Source organism: Gekko japonicus, unplaced genomic scaffold, assembly GCF_001447785.1.
Source record: "Gekko japonicus isolate JY-2015 unplaced genomic scaffold, Gekko_japonicus_V1.1 scaffold2299, whole genome shotgun sequence".
Classification (NCBI taxonomy): domain Eukaryota; kingdom Metazoa; phylum Chordata; class Lepidosauria; order Squamata; family Gekkonidae; genus Gekko; species Gekko japonicus.
Genome location: NW_015170960.1, coordinates 146,810 through 168,792, shown reverse-complemented (window position 1 = coordinate 168,792; position 21,983 = coordinate 146,810). Strand labels below are relative to the sequence as shown.

Genomic DNA, 21,983 nt, shown 5'->3' with positions numbered 1-21,983 from the left:
GCGCTCTGGGGCGGGGGGGCGGAGATTGAGCCAGCTGGTGGAGGGGGGGTGGAGGAGACGGGGGAACCGGCAGGATGGGTGGGAACTTACCTCCTCCTGCTGCTTCCTCCTCTTCCTCCCCCTCTCCCGCGAGTATCGCGGGTCCCCCACTTGTTTATTCTAATGATGTTACCTGCCCTGAGCCCACCCACAGGATGGGCGGGATATAAATGCAAATAATAAATAAATAAATACATACATACATTATATCCCTGCCCTCCCCACAAGAGGGCTCAGGGCGGGTCACAGCAATAGATTCCGGTCACAGTCTAAAAATGATTCCATAAATAGACATCAAATATTAAATTCATACAATAAAAACCAGTTTAAAAAACCTGTTAAAGTGGGCAGTGTGGCAAATTTCAATTCCGGTTCCGACAGCCGGGAATGAATGGGCCGAAGTCGAGCTGTAAAGGTCTCATTAGCAGGAGCCTACCGCCATGACAGCAGGGAGGCCGGATGATAGATGCCCGCTGCCTTGACCAACCGCCTGGCAGAACAGCTCCATTTTGCAGGTCTTGCAGAACTGGAAGAGGTGCCACAGGGCCCTGTTCTCAGTTGGGAGTATGTTCCACCAGGCTGGGGCCACGGCCGAAAAGCCCTGGCTGAGGTTAGGCGAACATCTTTTGGGCCGGGAATAACCAGCAGATGGTTCTCCACAGAGATCCATCCTGGTGGGGATGGGGGGGTTGGAACCCCCCCAAATCTCCACCAGTAATTAGTGTTATTCTCAACAGAGAACATCTTGACGAACTAGTTCCAGATATGCCTACATCACAAAGATGAACATTTGTAGGGTACTGCAGGATTTGCGGATGCAGAGTTCGATCCATCTCATCCTGTCCCCTCCTTACTAGACTCCCAATCCCATCTATATTTTTTTTGGGGGGAGAGTGTGTGAAAATCCCACAATCCCCAGCATTTTTGTGTGTGTGGTCAATGGGCATCTTCCCTTTTCACCAGCTGAAGAGGTGGTAGGTGCCAGTCCCCAGAAACGAGCCTGAATCACAACGTCTGCCCAGAGATGAGAACCGGTGTGGCAAATCCAAAGAAATCCAACGCCAAATGCAGCTAGAGTGGTGATGTTGCCCCCTGTATTCCACAGAGGGAACTGCCAATTCTTGGAGGACACAAATTGTTTGGATGCCGCAATCCCACAAAAGGACAGAAACGACACGGAATATATTACTGGCAGCAGAACCCAGCTTGCTAAGAATCTCAGCTTTCATTTTCTTTTCTTTTTTTTAAAAAAAGCAAGTTTCTAGTTCTCATGTTGTGAAGGGACTGGATGAGGCCTCATTGGTTGATTTCTTAAAAAAAACTTCCAGGAGTGAGCGAATGGGGGCCTGACTATCCTGCGGAGCGCCTAGACTCACTTAAGATGCCAAATGACAGCTAAGAGTTCCCCTTGTTCTCGCTACCAGCAACGCTCCCTCTAAGCTGTGGAGTCCTGTGAGCAAAAATTCTACTTTGCGAGCTACTGGCATTAAAGTTGTGAGCGAGCAATTTGACTACTGCATCAAATGAGTTTGCTGTCTGGAGCCATCCTTTCTGAGCGAAGACAATACGTATGAGCTGGAGGCTAAAAAACTGTGAGCTAGCTCACACTAAATCAGCTTAGAGGGAACACTGGCTACTAGGTTTCATTGACGGGTCTCCTAGAGAACAAGGAAGGTGGGAAACAGCCGAAAATCCATCCAGCTCTGACTTAAGATCCCCTCCCTCTGACTGTATTTATTCATTTAAAACATCTTATGCCGTCTTTCCAATCAGGTGGAGCAATTACTTTATAAATGAAGCATAGGTCACTTTCGGGACACTTGTGTTCAAAAGAACCCATTAGAGACCATTCAAGATTTTCAGGGGATGTGTTTTCACAAGTCAAAGTTATCTACATGGGATAGCTGATATTTGGTATTTGATAAAAGGGAGGTTGGACTCTCCAAATCTTATCCTCTGAAAATCTTGTTGGTCTCTAAGGGGCTGCTGGACTTCAATCTGGATCTTCCACCACAGAACAACATGGGTATGCTCTGAAACTATGCCTCTGTTCACAGACACAAAATAACACATTTTCATTCCACTTTGCAACTGGATTTTACTGTGGTCCTTTCCATACTTGGATCTCATTTCTGGTTTTATCAGAGATCAACGCATGACACAATACCTTGCACTTATCCCTGGTTATAACAGCATCCATTTATCCCAGGACAAGCGTGGGGCAAAACCGGGGTGACCTCAATAAAATGTTGAAACAAAAAATACCCCGAGATAATTGCAGGGGTGAACGCGTGTGTAGTGTAGAATGTAAAAAATACCCCGAGATAATTACAGGGGTGAACGCATGTGTAGTGTAGAATGTAAAAAATACCCTGAGATAATTACAGGGGTGAACGCGTGTGTAGTGTAGAATGTAAAAAATACCCCGAGATAATTACAGGGGTGAACGCGTGTGTAGTGCAGAATGTAAAAAATACCCGAGATAATTACAGGGGTGAACGCGTGTGTAGTGTAGAATGTAAAAAAAATACCCCGAGATAATTACAGGGGTGAACACGTGTGTAGTGTAGAATGTAAAAAATACCCCGAGATAATTACAGGGGTGAACGCGTGTGTAGTGTAGAATGTAAAAAATACCCCGAGATAATTACAGGGGTGAACACGTGTGTAGTGTAGAATGTAAAAAATACCCCGAGATAATTACAGGGGTGAACGCGTGTGTAGTGTAGAATGTAAAAGAAATACCGCGAGATAATTACAGGGGTGAACACGTGTGTAGTGTAGAATGTAAAAAATACCCCGAGATAATTACAGGGGTGAACGCGTGTGTAGTGCAGAATGTAAAAAATACCCCGAGATAATTACAGGGGTGAACGCGTATGTAGAGTAGACTGTAAAAAATACCCCGAGATAATTACAGGGGTGAATGCGTGTGTAGTGTAGTGTAGAATGTAAAAAATACCCCGAGATAATTACAGGGGTGAACACGTGTGTAGTGTAGAATGTAAAAAATACCCCGAGATAATTACAGGGGTGAATGCGTGTGTAGTGTAGAATGTAAAAAATACCCCAAGATAATTACAGGGGTGAACTCGCGTGTAGTGTAGAATGTAAAAAATACCCCAAGATAATTACAGGGGTGAACATGTGTGTAGTGTAGAATGTAAGTTCGGGGGACAGGGTTGAACCAGGATTTAAGGTCTAGTGCACAAAGGACCTGTGCAAAATGGCAAAATTCGCCTGCAAACGGTCACCAAAGTGGATCGAAACGGCATTATTTGGCGTGTGCGTAAGCACCCTGTCTTCGTGTTCAAAAGCAGCCTGTAAACAGATCGTTTCCAGCAGCGGGAGAATCCTGCAGGTGAAGAGAAACTACACAGATGTATCTAATGCATGCAGGGCTGCAGAGTGCTCATCAGAATTCGGTCTACCTGTTTCGTAGCATCTGGAAACAGAGGCAGCGCCGAGGGCCCACCATGGTGGCTTTAGGGGATTGGGGGAAGGGGAAGGGGGAGATCGTCACCTGGACAGACGGCGGAATTGTTGCACTGCCGCTGCTCCCGGAGGGGCCCACTGCATTGAGTGCTGTAGGAATACGAGACACAGAATCTTGTCCTCGTTTGCCAGCCCTCCCCGCAGGTGGTCGAACACACGCTCCAGGGGGACCACTCCTCGGCAGCCGGATCACCTGTCGGGGTTCAGAACGGACGAAGCTGCCTTACGCCGAGCCTCCCAAGCCTCATGAGACTAGTAGACTCCGAGCAGCTCTCCAAAGTCTCCAACCCGGCTCCCCGGAGAGCCCAACACACTGAGCTGGTGTGGACGGAACCTGGTTTTTCCTCTGCGCAACTGCAAAGTGTGGGTTTGGATACTGAGCCGCGGCCTCTCCCCGGGAGCCGAGAGCACAATCGATGCTTTTAAAACCGTGTTGCCCTTTCAATGACTTTCATGTATTCCTTCGACGTCACCAACCACCATCACCACCACCCCGGGTCCTTGAACTGCATATTAAACCGAGAGGCTGGGCTCTTATTCCGGACAAAATTAGATCCATACCTAATGCGGTCGAAATTATATGCCACTTATATGCTAAAAAACCTAAATTACATACCAGTTAAATGCTAAAGACCCAGGCATCGCCAGCTGCGCGGCTCCTTTGGCCTGGCCTCAAGACTAATTAGCAGGGAAAGGATTCATGTATCGCTTTTTTACTCCATCCTTCCTCCAAGAAGCTGAGAGCAATACGCGTGGCAATGTAGCCTTCCTCCTTTTTTGCCTTCACAACGATCCTACGAGGGAGGTGAGGCCAGGAGAAGAGTGAGTGACCTGTAGATAGGAACTCTCGGTCTTGGACAAGGGATGCTCTGTATTCTTGGTGCTTGGGGGGGGGCAACAGTGGGAGGGCTTCTAGTGTCCTGGCCCCACTGTTGGATCTCCTGATGGCCCCTGGTATTTTTGGCCACTGTGTGACACAGAGTGTTGGACTGGATGGGCCACTGGCCTGATCCAACATTGGCTTCTCTTATGTTCTTATATCTGGGGCAAGTGATCCTCTGTATTCTTGGTGCTTGAGGGGGGCAACAGTGGGAGGGCTTCTAGTTTCCTGGCCCCTGTCCTGGCCCCACTGCTGGACCTCCTGATGGCACCTGGTATTTTTGGCCACTGTGTGACACAGAGTGTTGGACTGGATGGGCCACTGGCCTGATCCAACATTGGCTTCTTGTATGTTCTTATATCTGGGGCAAGTGATCCTCTGTATTCTTGGTGCTTGAGGGGGGCAACAGTGGGAGGGCTTCTAGTTTCCTGGCTAGTGCCCTGGCCCAACTGCTGGACCTCCTGATGGCACCTGGTATTTTTGGCCACTGTGGTTAGGAGAACCCGGTTTGATTCCCCACTCCTCCACATGCAGCTACTGGTGTGACCTTGCGTCAGTCACAAGCTCTTTCAAAGCTGTTCTCTCAAGGGCAGTTCTCAAAAGAGCTCTCTCAGCCCCACCTACCTCACAGGGTGTCTGTTGTGGGGACGGGAAGGGAAAGGAGATTGTAAGCCCCTCTGAGACTTCCTTGGGTAGTGAAGGGTGAGGTGTAAATCCAATCTCCTCCTCTCCTCCTCCTCTTCTTCAAATCTGAGACAGCCACTCTAAAGAGGTCTTCTCAGAAGTAAGCCCAATTTTATTAAATCTGTTCGGTGTAGTGGGTAAGTGCACGGACTCTAATCTGATTCCCCACTCCTCCACTTGCACCTGGCTGGATGACCTTGGGCAAGCCGTAGCTCTGATAAGAGCTGTTCTTGAAAAAGAGCAGTTTCTGTCAGGGCTCTCTCAGCCCCACCTACCTCCCAGGGTGTCTGTTGTGGGGAGGGGGAGGGTAAAGGAGTCTGTAAGCCGCTCTGAGACACCTTTCAGTAGTGAAGGGCAGGGTATAAATCCAATCTCCTCCTCCTCCTTCCTCCCAGGAGAGTGTTCTTGTAAGTGCAGCCCGAGTTATGTATTGGTTCAAATCTCACATTTGCCATGACCTCCCTGAGGACCGCACTAGATGTGACAGCGTCCTCGTGCCCACCACGGGGACACGACCACAATTTTAAAGTGATTTAAAAATGCCACAGGGTCTCAATCCTGATCACATCTGCAGCATGGCGGTCTGAGGTTCTCTTCCCCCCCTTCCTGCCACACCTTTGAAATGCCCAAATGGCTGCACAGTTAATACGGTGGGGGGGTGTCCCCGTGGCGGGCGCCACCACATCTAGTTTCACCACGAGGGTCCTGAGACAAGCCATTCTTCCCTCAGTCCCACATCTGCAGTTGGGGGGATACAAAAGGTGGCCAACCTTACAGGGTTGTTGTAAAAAGAGAAAGCACGGGAAGCGGGCCTAAACCTTAAGGGAGTTTGACGTAAGGGAACATGACTATGACTGGATTCTTAGAGGCGAGTTTGTTGCCTGCGATGTCTGTCCCATGTCACCAGACATGATCGCTAGAGGAAACCTCTGTTTACTGGGTACGATCCCAGTCCTAAATCAACACTTTTTAAAATGCACTGGTTTTCAGCGGGGGAGCTCGGTGCATTGTGGGAACCGGCACCGCTGAAAGAGAAACGGCTTAATGGTGCTTACTTTTGACGGGATCTTGCCAATGGCGTGTGATACTCTCTTCTTTATTTATTCATTTATTGAATGATTTATATCTCATCTTTCTCCTTATAGCTCCGGGGCAGTTCTCTATTGTCGCGTGACGTTTCTTTGCCTCCCCTGTGATTTCTTTCCTTTAAACAAATTGCCCTTGTAATTTCTGGCACTTCCATTCAAAGACTAAAAGCTTCTCCCCCCCCCCACAGGAGAAATCCTGATTAAATAACAAACAGCATGAGCTGATCTCTCCCAAAGTACTGGGAAAGCAAGTGTGATACAGCAGTTAGACTGTCAAGGTAGGATCTGGGCAATTCAGATTCAAACTCACACAGAAGAGGAGGAGGAGGACGAGGAGGATGAGGAGGATTTGCAAACCACCCTTCGCTCGGAGTCTCAGAGTGGCTTACAGTCTCCTTTCCCTTCCCCACCCCACAACAAGCACCCTGTGAGCAACGCTCCCTCTAAGCTGTGGAGTCTTGTGAGCAAAAATTCTACTTTGTGAGCTACTGGACTTAAAGTTGTGAGCGAGCGATTGGGCCACTGCATGAATTAGCTTGCTCTGGAACCCCATCCTTCCTGAGCTAAGATGAAAATGTGTGAGCTGGAGGCTAAAAAACTGTGAGCTAGCTCACACTAACTCAGCTTAGAGGGAACACTGCCTGTGAGGTAGGTGGGGCTGAGAGAGCTCTCTGAAGAACTGCCCTTGAGAGAACTGCTCTGAAAGGACTTGTGACTGACCCACGGTCACACCATCAGCTGCACGTGGAGAAGTGGGGAATCAAACCCGGTTCTCCCAGATTAGAGTTGATGCACTTAACCACTACACCAAACTGGCTCTCTACCATGAAGCCCCTTGTGTGACCTCGGGCCGGTTACTCTCTCTTTTTCTAACCTAATTTGCAGGGGCGCTGTGAGCATAAAATGAAGGAGTCAAGAGCCACGCATTCTAACCTGACCTCGTTGGAGGAATGCTGGGATAAACATGTGACAGATAGATGGACATAATTTAGTTCCACTCAGGGCTCTTTTTGTATCAGGAACTCCTTTGCATATTAGGCAACACACCCCTAACGTAGCCAATCCTCCAAGAGCTTACAGTAGCCCCTCTAAGAAGAGCTCTATGAGTTCTTGGAGGATTGGCTACATTAGGGGTGTGTCGCCTAACATGCAAAGGAGTTCCTGCTACAAAAAGAGCCCCCACCCAATCTGCCAGCCTGTTCAGCTGTGCCCACCCAGGACTCCCATATTGTGGATTTTTTCAAGAGCATTGTCTTCCTTTTCATGCTCAAATGATCCAGAAAAAATAAAATAAATTAGCTGTTATGAATATGGCCATGGTATGTTATCTGTGTAGGTATGCATGCGTGGGGTGGTGTTAAAGGGAAATATAAAGAAGTCAGGCATTCATTTATGCAGCTAAAGTTTTTAAATAACCTATTCTTCAAGTAAGGACCCACGAGTAATTAGGGGAAGGGGAATTTGGAATCCCCACCTTCCCCATATCTCCCCCTTCTGGATTTTCTAATCTCTCAGGGCTTGAGCAGGTTAATATCCTCTATCTTCTTCCTTTTTATAATTGATTCTTAACTGTTCTCAACAGGCCATCAAGCATTCTCAACAGGTCTTCCAGTGTTCTCAACAGGCCATCCATCCTGTAGCATGCATAGTCCTCATCAGGTTTTTTCAAAGAACTTTCCGTTTTCTCCCTGAATAGTTCATAAAATCATATTTTCCCACATATGTAAAAACTCTCAAGTATGTCCGAAACTCTCCTGCACCTGTGGGTGGGCTCGTAGTAAATTGTCATCATCCAAAAGGGACCGGACAGTTTTCAATTAGATATTGTGACAGTGGATGTCTATGTTTCTGATGCTAACAATACACATAGACATAAAATACACACCGACACAATTTATGAGGACGTCACAGATTCTCTATTAATTTCGTGGAATCCCACACAGAAATGAGGCTGTTCCACCTAGTAGGGAAGAGTGGCTTGCATCGTAACAGCAATGGCACTGTTCACAATACTGCACAAAACACAAGTCAGGGAAACACACACTCACAAATTCTGTTCTTCTGCTTACAAAACTATAACAAAGATTTGGGAAATATGCAAACAGATTAAGCAATTAAAATGCAGTTGATTGTTTTCTGTCATGTACAAAGGTCTATTTTTTCACCAAGAACAGTTTTTCCGTATACAAAAAAACCCCCCTATCACGCTTACATTACACATTATCTACTTTCTCCAATTAACATATCAAATGGCTCCTGTTTGGAGGTAAATAGCAACAGGCCAAATTTCGGTAGGTTACTTCCCAGTTCTCCACCATACATCCAAGCTTGACACAATAAATGCTACTAAGAGGAGACCTAAATTCATTCTTTGCAAGCAGATACTCAGCCGGATGTGTAGGACACATTTACGGTGGTTAAACTGACTAACAGCTGTTGTTGTTCAGTCGCACAGTCAAGTCTGACTCTTCACAATCCCATGGACCACCTCACGCCAGTCTTGTCAATTTCTGTGTGGGGCCTGGAAATCTCCCAGAATTACAACTGATCTCCAGACGGCAGTTCCCCTGGAGAGAATGGCTGTCTGGGAGGGTGGACTCTATGGCATTATATGCCACTGAGGTCCCTCTCCTCCCCAAACTCCACCATCAACGGGTTCCACTTCCAAATCTCCAGGAATTTCCCAACCTGGACTTGGCAACCCTACTAATAACAGGCTAAAAAGAGGAAGAAGAGATTGGATTTATACCCAACCCTTCACTACCCAAGGGAGTCTCAGAGTGGCTTACAGACTCCTCTCCCTTCCCCTCCCCACAACAGACACCCTGTGAGGCAGGCGGGGCTGAGAGAGCTCTTGACAGAAACTGCTCTTTTTCAAGAACAGCTCTGACAGAACTTGTGACTGACCCAAGGTCACACCAGCAGGTGCAAGTGGAGGAGTGGGGAATCAAAGCCGGTTCTCCCAGATCAGAATCAGCACACTTAACCACTACACCAAACTGGCTCTCCTCCCTCCCCACAACTTAACCACTACACCAAACTGGCTCTCTTCCCTCCCCACAACAGATACCCTGTGAGATAGGTGGGGCTGAGAGAGCTCTGACACAAACTGCTCTTTTTCAAGGACAGCTGTGCCAAAGCTTGTGACTGGCCCATGGTCACATCAGCAGGTGCAAGTGGAGGAGTGGGGAATCAAACCCGGTTCTCCCAGATTAGAGTCTGCGCACTTAACCACTACGCCAAACTGTAGTGACCAAACTGTAGTGACCACTCACCAAAAAGTGAGTGGCAACTAATTTAGCAGGCCATGCCCAACTCTGTCTACAGCTAAATGCCCGCACCTGGCTGCGGAAGGGGTCTACAGTTCTGATTCACATGTGACATGTATTAGTTGTGCACCTAAAGGGAAAATGGGTGGGGTGTGTATATTTAGGCACATCATTACCATGCAGGTATCAGAGAGGCAGGGCTGGTACTCACTCCCTCTCCAGCGTATACACAGCCACAAACCCAGGTTTGGTGCCATGTAATGTGTGAAACGACTGTATTTCTGGACTCAGCCATACCATCGATCACTCAGCAGAAGGCAGTGTCTAATATCCTCATTTGCAGTTGCCACTTCCTTCAGAGTGACATCTGGGGCAACTTGGTCACTATGTAGGTTCTGTCCTTTAACAAAACAAAACCAAATCCTATATCATGTGCCTCAGCAAGGAAGCAGCATTCTGTAGGTAAGCCACTGCATTGCTCTCTGCTCTTGGAAAACTTCCAAAGGCATGTTTGAGTATGCAAGGAGGCACCAAGAATCCAGTGTACCCTTACAAACAGGCTTTTATTGCTTGGTGCTAAAATAATGTACTTGGAGGTGAATTTTCTGTGTTTCAACTGCTGAAAGCATCCCATTTCCAGACCGTTCTTGCACTCAAGATATATTGGACTACATTTCCACAAAACGTCTACAGTGGGAGTATCTTAAACACTTTGGGGTATACGTGAAGATACCTGTTTTGCTGCAAAGTGGACAAACATCTTGTTTGTGGATGATTCAGTAACCCAGATGTCTTTGTTTCTTTGTGTTGTAAGGGCCAAGGATCTGTTTTCACACCCCCGGCGAGGCTGAAAACAGACCCTGGGGAGGTTCATGATCAGATCTCCCCTGTGTCTTTTCAAGCTGGGTCACAACTCTTTGGGGGACTCAATTTGGATCAGGGCCATTTGGGAAGAAGAGTATTAGCGCTTCCTCCCCTCACGGGGGTTCACTAACTGTTGCCAGCCCACAAGGTTATAGGCTCTTAAAGATAAAAAGACAAGCAAGACAGATGGCCTGTCTTCTTTTTTAAAAAAAAAAAAAGACAGGCAAAATATCTGTCATCCACCCCCCTAAAAAAACATAACAGAACGGAGACATCCATTTCTACTACTCAAATTGTGCAGGATGGAAGCCCTGATCCAAACCAGTGCTCTGCTCGGCTGTAGTTCATTTTTTTTTTTTAAAGGGAGAGCCACAATTTCTGTGATGCCCAGGTTGATCCTGGCTGAATAAGAACTGAGCGTAGGTGCTTAACACAGTGGCTGTGGTTCTTTCTTTCTGCCCCATACACACATGGGGAAAAATCAGATAACCTCTTACCTATCTGAGGCGCAGGGTACCCGTATTGCTGTAATTCATCCGCATCATCCCGCTTACGGTTGTCTGTGGACCTCAGCGATTGGCTTCGGGAATTATAATGTGCGTTTGCTAGGGAGAGAAGGGGGGGCAGGTGAATAAGGCAACCATTTACTCTGCAAGGCCTTTGTAACCAAAAAAGCTGCATCAAAAACACAAAACATCAGTCTTTCTAGGAAACTTCACATATATTGGCGGAGTTCATTTAATCCTTTTCAGGATCAATCATCGTTCTTTGACTTATAGATTTTTAAGTCTGACTCTCATATATAAGCTGTTATATAGTTACAGCAAGACTCAGTACGTTGTAATATAGTTGGGTTACGTTTACTTTACTAATTGTGTAAATGTTACATATTCTCATGCAAACCGATCTTATATATTTTGCAGCTCGATATGTATTGTTGTTTCAAAATGTTTTCTTAACAAAATAAAATAAAAAACAAAGCAAAGGAATGTTACAAGAGACCTGTCTGGCAATCAAGAGAGCACATAGGACGTGGCATTCAGCAACATTCAGTGCCATGCAGATTTATTTTTCAAAAACAAAACAAACAGTCATGAATACGTGAAATTCAGAGAAGAAGAGAAGGGAAGGGAAGAGAAGAGGAAGAGAAGAGAAAGAGGAAGGGAAGGGAAGAAAAGGGAAGGGAGGAAGAGGAAGAGAAGGGAAGGGAAGAAGAAGAAGAGAAGGGAAGGGAAGAAGAGAAGAGAAGGGAAGGGAAGGAAAGAGAAGCGAAGGGAAGGTAAGGGAAGAGGAAGAGAAGAGAAGAGAAGAGGAAGAGGAAGGGAAGAAGAGAAGGGAAGGGAAGGGAAGAAGAGGAAGAGAAGGGAAGGGAAGAAGAGGAAAAGAAGAGGAAGAGGAAGGAAAGAAGAGGAAGAGAAGAGAAGAGAAGAAGAGGAAGAGAAAGAGGAAGGGAAGAAGAGGAAGAGAAGAGAAGAGGAGGGAAGGGAAGAGAAGAGAAGAGAAGAAGAGGAAGAGGAAGGGAAGAGAAGAGAAGAGAAGAGAAGGGAAGGGAATGAGGAAGAGAAGGGAAGAGAAGAGAAGGGGAGGGAAGAGAAGAGAAGGGGAGGGGAGGGAAGAAGAGGAAGAGAAGGGAAGAAGAGGAAGAGAAGGGAAGGGAAGAAGGGAAGGGAAGAAGAGAAGAGAAGAGAAGAGAAGAGAAGAAGAGGAAGAGGAAGAGGAAGAGGAAGAGGAAGAGGAAGAGGAAGAGGAAGAGGAAGGGAAGAGAAGAGAAGAGAAGAGAAGAGAAGAGAAGAGAAGAGAAGGGAAGGGAAGGGAAGGGAAGAAGAGGAAGAGAAGGGAAGGGAAGAAGAAGAGAAGGGAAGGGAAGAAGAGAAGGGAAGGGAAGAGAAGGGAAGGGAAGAAGAGGAAAAGAAGAGGAAGAGGAAGGAAAGAAGAGGAAGAGAAGAGAAGAGAAGAAGAGGAAGAGAAAGAGGAAGGGAAGAAGAGGAAGAGAAGAGAAGAGGAGGGAAGGGAAGAGAAGAGAAGAGAAGAAGAGGAAGAGGAAGGGAAGAGAAGAGAAGAGAAGAGAAGAGAAGAGAAGAGAAGAGAAGAGAAGAGAAGAGAAGAGAAGAGAAGAGAAGAGAAGAGAAGAGAAGAGAAGGGAAGGGAAGGGAAGGGAAGGGAATGAGGAAGAGAAGGGAAGAGAAGAGAAGAGAAGGGGAGGGAAGAGAAGAGAAGGGGAGGGAAGGGAAGAAGAGGAAGAGAAGGGAAGAAGAGGAAGAGAAGGGAAGGGAAGAAGGGAAGGGAAGAAGAGAAGAGAAGAGAAGGGAAGGGAAGAGAAGAGAAGGGAAGGGAAGGGAAGAAGAAGAAGAGAAGGAAGGGAAGGGATTAGATTTATACCCTGTCCTTCACTACCTGAAGGAGCCTCAGAGCGGCTTACAAACTTCTTTCCCTTCCCCTCCCCACAACATTACTTCTTTAAAAGCTGTGCCCGCAGGATAAGGATTTTCACTAAATGACTGAAGTTAAGCTGGGTGTACGCAAGGAAATATTTTTTCCCAACAATATGTTTGTTTTAAAAAAGGCTTCTGACCGAAATGCTGAAGAATTAGAGTCATGCATAGAATCACTTCCTGATATCTTGTGGTTGGCTCCACCACTTCCCATGGCAGCCATTTTGAGGTTGCACCCCCCTCCCCTGCGTTAGCATTCCAACGGTGCCCACAGGTACAATAAAGGTTGGCGATCCTGAGCTAGAAGGTCAGTCGTTACGGAGAAGCATCTCTGTTGGTTGATGTTCCATGTGACTTGTCAGCAGGATCGACATCGGCGACAAAGAGGGGGCAAACATTCCAGTCATATCTCATAGTCACATTCACCAAATCCATTAGTGACTAGAGTGTTTGCCAAATGGATTAAGATTATATAGGTATTTCAACGCTACCCACTTTGATAAAGGTATACACGAAACGAGATATGATATGCACAGGGGTCATTTCCTGCAGGAGCACACAGGAGCGGAGCTCCGGCAGTAAAGAGCCCAGGGGGTGGGCACATGCAGCAAGCCCCACCCCTTGTTCCCAGCAGCCCTCAGTCAGAGCAAGAAGCAGCCAGGTGTTTCAGAGGCCCCCCAGTCCAAAACAGTCCAGTGGCACCTTTAAGACTATGGTTTATTCAGGTACAAGCTCTCCCTCCTTTGTGAGGACAGATTTGCACGTCCCCCCCCCAATAGCTAGCAATCCAAAACAGTCCAGTGGAGCCTGAGCAGTGAGTGTTGCCTTCTGACACACTTCCGGTGATGTCAGGGGGTGTGGCATATGCAAATAAGTTATGCTAATGAGTTATGCTAATAAGTTACTGCACCTCTTTTTCTACGAAATGACCCCTGGATATGCATGGTTCGTTGGTGTTGATGGCATTTGAATTGCTTCCAGTAAACTGAATACTGAGAAAAGAATTTGCAAGTTTGTGAAGAACCTTTTTTTTTGGCACTATACATCACAGTTGTTTGCTTTCCTTCAAACACCTTAAAACTGGCAACCTGTCCCGTGTCCTTCTCATTAGATTCCCCCCCCCCAACTCCCTGTGTGATGCATAAAGCTTCATGTCTGACAGGGGTTGGATTCTGGCCATACATTTTTTGAAAGAGCTTTGACTCGAGACAAGTATCCATTCCCACGATGTACATACATGCCTTCCCTTTTTCATAGAATCATACAATGTTAGAGTTGGAAGGGACCTTGCAGGTCGTCTAGTCCAACCCCCTGCACTCTGCAGGACCATAGCCGAAAGAGAGCCCTACAACCTACCCGGAAGATGGTCGTCCAGCCTCTGCTTGAAAACGTCCAGCAAAGGAGCATCCACCACCTCCTGAGGCAGACTGTTCCACTGCTCAACCACTCTTACAGTTCAAAAGTTTCTCCTGATATTTAGCAAGTAACGACTCCCTTGTAATTTCCACCCATTAGATCTAGTCTTGCAATCCAGAGCAAGAGAGAATAGATCTGCTCCATCTTCTACATGACAGCCCTTCAGATACCTGAAGACTGCAATCCTGTCTCCTCTAAGCCTCCTCTTTCCCGGGCTAAACAGACCCAACCCTTTCAGCCTTTCCTCGTAAGACTTGGATTCCAACCCTCTCACCATCCTGGTTGCCCTCTTCTGGACACGCTCGAGCTCATCAACATCCTTCCATAACTGGACACAGTACTCCCGGTGAGGCCTGACCATAGCAGAATAGAGCGGAACGACCACCTCCCTATTTTTACATCGTTGTGTCTGGCCAAACCGGTTTGAGCAGCTTTTGAAAAACACCAATACCCACAAGAGCCCGCATGGGAAGATGGCGCCCACCACGAGGCACGGTCCCTCTCTTCCAGAGCACCTTCGACTCTCTTAATCACGGCTCTCCGTCTCCAGCTGGGAGCAGCTATTCAAAATTCTATCCATCCATCAAACCTACAGAGCTTTTTGTTCACGGGGTGTCCCGGGGTGGCGTCTTGGTGCCGTTGCTGGCAAATCCCGGCACATCGGCTCAGCGGGCGACAAGTCCCATCTGCCGTTCCGTGTTCGGCTCCCGGGGTTCGCTTGACGAGATGCTCCTCGTGATGGATCCCGGTTCTTAACGAGTTCTGTGATTGCTTTCGGCTCTCCTGCTGAGAGTCTGGGGCTCAGCTGCCCTGCTTCTTGCTCGCTGCAGCCAGGCAGGACAAAATTCACAAAGCCCAGGCCCCCCTTCTGACCACAGAAGCCGCTTCCTACAGTAATCCGATCACCCAAGAAATCAGCTCAAAGTCAACTGACTGACATAGTTTCAGGTAGATAGTTTCTGGAGCGTGTCCAGAAGAGGGCAACCAGGATGGTGAGGGGGTTGGAATCCAAGTCTTACGAGGAAAGGCTGAAAGAGTTGGGCCTGTTTAGCCTGGGAAAGAGAAGGCTTAGAGGGGACATGATTGCAGTCTTCAAGTATCTGAAGGGCTGTCATGGAGAAGATGGAGCAGATCTCTTCTCTCTGGCTCCAGATTGCAAGACTAGATCTAGTGGGTGGAAATTACAAGGGAGTTGTTACTGGCTAAATATCAGGAGAAACTTCCTAACTGTAAGAGTGGTTGAGCAGTGGAACAGATTGCCTCGGGAGGTAGTGGATGCTCCTTCGCTGGACGTTTTCAAGCGGAGGAGGCTGGACGGCCATCTTTCGGGTATGTTGTAGGTATGTGGGTATGTAGGGCTCTCTTTCAACTGTGCTCCTGCAGAGTGCAGGGGGTTGGACTAGATGACATGCATTGCCCCTTCCAACTCTAACATTCTATGATTCTAAGATAGTATTTATTTTATTCAACTTCTATCCCGCCCTCCCCACATGGCAGGCTCAGGGCGGGTTACATCAGACTGAATAAAAATACAATATATAAAATACCAAGGAATCTGTAAAAATATAACTAAAACACTAATAATACGGGAGTGGTGGCGCAGGCAGTAAATGCCTGCCTTAACATCACTCGAGCAGCCACTATGGCTGTTCAAGACCCACCGTGGTCGAGGTGAGCTCTCGACCCTAGTCCCAGCTCCCGCCCACCCAGAGGTTCGAAAGCAGACATAACATCCATGCAACTAGATAAATGGGTACCCACCCTTAGAAGGGTGGGGGGCACCCTCATCTGGCGAGGCGTGTGGAGGCGACGGCAATAGCAACGGAGATGGCGGTGATGGTGGAGTACCGGCGGTGGAAGCAAGGCAGTACGGCGACGCGGCGGCAGCAAGCGGTGAGCAGCAGGCCGGAAGGAGAGATCCCTGGTGGCTGGCCGCAGAAACAACAGGCGACTGTCGTACTGCAGGAGGCGCACGGTGACGTCACCCGAGGGCGCGGCGGAGCCAAAAGGGACATAGCCGGGACCTGAGGAGGACGCCGGCGGCGTGCCAGATCACAAAAAAATGCGCCAGAACAACAGCTCGATACTGCCGGGAGGAAGCCAGCCAGACCGGAATAAAAGAGACATCTACCTCCACCTGGGGTGCCGGTAGGCTGTCCCATTCCCCGTGGAAAAATGTGGCCTTAGTTAGGGTTAATATTGTGACTAGCACCCTTCATGTAAAACCGCCCAGAGACCCCTACGGGGGTTAGGGCGACATATCAAGTTGAATAAATAAATAAATAAATAAATAAATTACAACAATATCCTTCAGCCGGTGCAGTTGTCATTAGAATGAAGTCTCACTCATGCCATCTCTGGTAAGCAGTTCTGACCCACTGAGGGGAGACCCAGAAAAGAGGAAGGGACGTCCGTCACTCTAGTTAAAAGCTTGGTGGAAGAGCTCCATCTTGCAGGTCCTGTGGAACTGCAATAGGTCCCGCAGGGCCCTGATCTCGTATGGGAGCTGATTCCACCAGGTAGGGGCCAGGGCTGAAAAGTCTCTGGCCCTAGTCGAGGTGAGGTGGACGTCCCTGGGTCCAGGGACCACCACAAGGTGTTGATTGGCAGATTGTAAACCCCTTCGGGGCTCATAGAGGGAGAGGCAGTGTCGCAGATAAGCAGGCCCCTGGCTGTATAGGACTTTAAAGGTAATAATACTGACCTACCTTACAGGGTCATAGTGAAGTACTGCAAATGTACTTAGAGTGTTCGAAAGCACTGCAGAAATGTTAGATACGATTATTCTCCGATGTCTAATTCACCAAGGCAAATATTCTTTTTTTTTTTTTAACAAATCGTTTATTGGTAAGAGTTCAAACATGCTTATACATTCAAAAATAAACATTGTTAACAAGGTTCCAAACAGTTATACATATAACAGATAAAAAAGAAAAAGGAAACCACTCTGTGATGAAGGTCTTTGTGGTTATTGCATAGTGCAGAAGCAAAAGGATACGCTTAACCGTACATCATTATTTGATATTTAGCTTTGGAGATGGTTTCCCAGTCAAAAGAATCAATTGTAATTTTGTCCAGTATTGGATACCATTTGTCCAACGGGTTGTAGAAATCACAAGCATTTTGAGTTGTAGAGTTAAAAATGGAGAACTTTTCCAAAAGAAAGAAGTCCCAAACTTTGTGGATCCAATGAGTAATAGTCGGTGTGTGTTTATCTTTCCATTTTCTGGCGATGAGGATTTTTGCAGCTGTGATAAGGATGTTGATCAATTTTTGAGTTTTAGGAGGATAAACATCCTGAGGCCAAAGATTAAGTAGGATTAAAATGGGATCCTTGGGGATATCGTAATTTGTAAGTAACTTTATTTGGGTAATAATTTGTGACCAAAAAACTTGAATTTTACTACAGCTCCACCAGCAATGCAAATAATCTGCTTTGAGTCCACATTTTTTCCAACAAGTATAGGGAACTTGGGGGTAGATGTGGGACAGTCGGGCCGGGGATAGGTGACCAAGGCAAATATTCTTTCTGTGGAGCAGATATTTCGAAAGGTCACTCGCCAGTGAAGGGATATTAAAGCATCACTGGCGGCACACGTTTTCCTATGCGCACCGAGAAACTGCTCAGATCTTCAGGAGTCAAGATGCGGAGGGACTCGGTGCTCAGTGGTCTTCTTTGCATCTGTGATTCTCCCAAAGGGGCGATATTTAAGACAACCCGGATGCAGCGCTAGCAGTGAGAACGAACACGCCAACTTTTTTTTGCTTTCGTTCCCGAAAAGGTGTACGGTGGTCCCGTTCACACGCGGCTATTTGGTCCGGGAGCGGGACAGTTCGGGGCCGGATCAAACCGGCGCGATCACACCACCACATCTGGGAAGCGTCTTGCTTCCGTGGCCGAACTGTTCCGTTCCCGGGATAAGCCGCGCCAAACTAAACCACCTATCTAGGTGGTTTAAAGGGAAGCGGCGCGGCAACCGGGGCGTTTGATCGCCGCCGCTTCCCTGCGCCGGCTCAACCCCGGCCCGGATCCGAACTGCGCATGCCCGGACATGCGCAGTTCGGCCGGCCCCCGGGTAGGGCGTGTTTTCTCCCCGGCGTTTGATCGCGCCGGGGAGAAAAGGCGGCGCGGCCGGGGGATCCGTGAGATCCCGCCGCGCCGTGTCAACATTGGCGCGGCTTTTAAAAGCCGCGCCTTCAAGCGCCTTTTCCCCTGCATGTGGCAGGGGCCGGTGAAGCCCTGATCTACAATTTGCAGAAATGTGGAGTTACTCTGGATTCACGCCATTGCAACGGCAGGGAAGGATCCTTTGGAAGCAGGAGTGGGAAGTCTCCAGCGTGCCACACCCGATCGGAAACACCAGACATCGCTTCTGCTAGGTGGCGCGGTGTCCTTTCGGTCGGCTCCCTCGATGGTGTCGCTTTCAAAGAATAAGCGGAGGAAGCCAACGGCAACATACGCAGCAGTTCTGTGGCACAACTGTTACACGAAAGCCTCCAGCGCTGACAGACTGGGCCACTGGGCCAGGCGGCACGTTGACATCTCTCTGCCTTCAGCTCAGAGTTATTTATATATTTGCTCCGGGGAAAGAAAGGGAAGCACTGACATTCTCTCAGATGCAAAACGGCCGGCAATCACGGTCCGGCTTCCGAACCCTTCCCTCTCCCACACTTTCTACCATTATCCAGAGATGCGCAAGAGCCCCTATGCAACTGCCTTATACTGAATCAGAGCCTCAGTACATCAAAGTCAGTATTGCCTACTCAGACCGGCAGCAGCTTTCCAGGGTCTCAGGCCGAGGTCTTTCACATCACCTCCTACCCCAGGGGTGTCAAACTCATTTGTTATGAAGGCTGGATCTGACATAAATGAGACCTTGTTGGGCCGGGCCACGTGTGTCATATAAACTTTATAAAGGACCCAAACACAAAGAGGTTTAAAATCATGCTGGAAACATTGGCCCTCTTGCAATATTTTGTCTATTTAACAGTGTCTGATAACGGACACCTCTTGCTCTGAATTACTGCATCAAAATGTCTGTGCTGTTGCAATCTTGAGTATGTGGTTCAGGTGTGTACCTGTAAGCTGCAAACCTATGATGACACAGCAGCAGCAGAACCGTAAGAAGAAAAAGAAGAAGAGGAGGAGGAGGAGGAGATTGGATTTATACCCCGCCCTTCACTACCCAAAGGGGTCTCAGAGCGGCTTACAAACTCCTTTCCCTTCCCCTCCCCACAACAGACACCCTGTGAGGTAGGTGGGGCTGAGAGAGCTCTTTCAGGAACTGTCCTTGAGAGAACAGCTCTGACTGAACTATGGCTTGCCCAAGGTCATCCAGCAGCTGCATGTGGAGGAGTGGGGACTCAAACCCGGTTCTCTCAGATTAGAGTCCGCGCACTTAACCACTACACCAAACTGGCAGAAGACAGCCAGTTCCACTGCCGGCCTGATAGAAGCCCTCTGGGGGCCTAATTCGGTCCCCGGGCTGCATGTTTGACACCCCTGTCCTACTTGATCCTTAACTGGAGATGCCAGGGATCGAACCTGGGACCCTCTGCATGCTATGAAAGCTCAGACTCTGAAGATCCTTCTGGTTTCTAAGGTGCAACTGGACTTGAATCTAGATGTTCTTCTGCAAACCAACATCTACCTGAAACTATCTACGTTGGTCAAGTGACTCTGAGCTGGTTTCTTGGGTGATCCGATAACCTCTGCCACTGAGCCGTGGCTCCTCCTCAAATGTCAAGGCAATTTCAGTGTACATGACAGCTGCTACTGGAACACAGAAAAGCACAAAAAGCTTCCTTTGATTGCATCAGACCCCCCTTGGTCCATGAAGGTCCCTTCTGTCCACTCAGACCGGCAGAGGCTCTCCAGAGTCTCAGGTACAGGTCCTTCACTTTATCTGCTAGCTGATCTTTTAAGTTGGAGAGGCCGGTGTTTGAACCTGGGACCGTTTGCATGCCAAGCAGATTCTTTGCCAATGAGCCACGGCCCCGATCTGTTGGAAGTCAGGATGCCAGAAGCAGAGACCGAGGATGCCAGTCACAGCTACTGGAGAAACGTCAGGTCCTACAATGCCAAGGCCATGGTGATATAACACAGAAGATCTGCAACAGCTAAAGTTATACATCCCTTTCCTGGCTGCACCCCTTCCCTGCCCCCTCCCCAAAGAGTTTGTCTCAAAATGAATATATACCCATAAAGGTAAAGGTTCCCTTGCTCGAAAGCCAGTCAAATTGACTCTAGGGTTGCGGTGCTCATCTCCGTTTCAAAGCTGAAGAGCCAGCACTGTCTGAAGACGTTTCCGCGGTTATGTGGCTGGCATGACTAAACACCAAGGCGCACGGAACACTGTTACCTTCCCACCGAAGTGGTACCTATTTATCTACTTGCAACTTCTTGCTTTTGAACTGCTAGGTTGGCAGGAGCTCACTCCATCATGCGGCACCCGGGTCTTGAACTGCTGAACTACTGACCTTCCACAGCCTGCAGTTCAGCGTCTTAACCGCTTGAGTTACCGCAGCTCCTATATACTCATAAACATGGGTATAAATATGAGAGCCAGTGCAGTGTATTGGTTAGACTGCTGGACTTGGATCTGGGAAACCCATGCTGGTAACATACTCTCAACCTGGCCTACCTCACAGGGTTGTTGTAAGGATTAAATGGAGGAGAGGAAAATTATATATGCCGCTTTGGGTCCCCACTGGGATATGTGAGATAGGTAAGCATATAAATTAATCATAGGGTTTTGTTACATATATATTTTTTAAAAATGTACAAGAGTTAGTGAGGCCCTTACTAATGTAGAAGGGCAGGGATCCCTCACCCTTTTGAGCCTGTGTGCACCTCTGGAATACTGGCGCAGGGTGGTGGGCACCAGTGTTCCCTCTAAGCTGAGTTAGTGTGAGCCAGCTCACAGTTTGTTTAGCCTGCGCTCCAGAGCAAAGTAATTTATGCAGCAGCCAAATCGCTCGCTTACAACTGTAATGCCAGTAGCTTGCAAAGCAGAATTTTTGCTCACAAGACGCCACAGCTTAGAGGGAGCATTGGTGGGCACAACCACAAAATCGCCTCCACCGGAGAGGGTGTGTCTGGAGTCAGACACACAGAGAGAAGACGTCCAAGTGCAGGGAGCAAAGAAGAGATCTCTTTTTTAAAAAATGCACTGTGGAAGAAGGAGGAGATTGGATTTATACCCCACTTTTCTCTACTTTAAGGAGTCTCAAAGCAGCTTACCATCACCTTCCTTTCCTCTCCCCACAACAGGCACCTTGCGAGGCAGGTGGGGCTGAGAGAGTTCCATGAGAGTGGGGATTGGCTCAAGGTCATCCAGCAGGCTTCATACAAGGAGGAAGAGAATCAAAACCAGTTTTCTTAACCACTGGTCCTCTTTTTTAAAAAAATCCTTTGATAAGGCAAGTGCTCCGAGTCCACAGAAGCAGTTCCTGCGAACTTGTTCCCTTGACCCCGGAACATCTCCGTCAAATGTCACACTGGCGTTAATGGTCACCAGGGGTCATTTTGTAGAAAAAGAGGTGCAGGAGCTCATTAGCATAACTCATTAGCATAACTTATTTGCATATGCCACACCCCCTGACATCCCCGGAAGTGTGTCAGAAGGCAACACCCACTGCTCAGGCTTCACTGGACTGTTTTGGATTGCAAGCTATTGGGGGGGGGGGCGTGCAGATCTGCCCTAGCAGAGGAGGGAGAGCTTGTACCTAAATAAACCCTGGCCTTAAAGGTGCCACTGGACTGTTTTGGATTGCCAGCTGGGGGGGGGGGGTGCGCCGATCTGTGCGGGGGGGA

The 21,983-nt window shown here is 48.1% G+C and overlaps 1 protein-coding gene across 1 annotated transcript in view; it reads right to left on the bottom strand.

Moving 5' to 3' along the window:
- ADGRB1 (adhesion G protein-coupled receptor B1) overlaps window positions 1–21,983 on the bottom strand; it is a 184,770-nt gene that overhangs the window by 66,062 nt on the left and 96,725 nt on the right. Inside the window, exons 5-6 of the mRNA XM_015418928.1 lie at window positions 10,817–10,924; window positions 3,563–3,727 (exon numbers count right to left, since the gene is read on the bottom strand). Of these exons, the coding sequence (XP_015274414.1) occupies window positions 3,563–3,727; window positions 10,817–10,924 (273 nt within the window). The remainder of the gene's footprint in view (window positions 1–3,562; window positions 3,728–10,816; window positions 10,925–21,983) is intronic.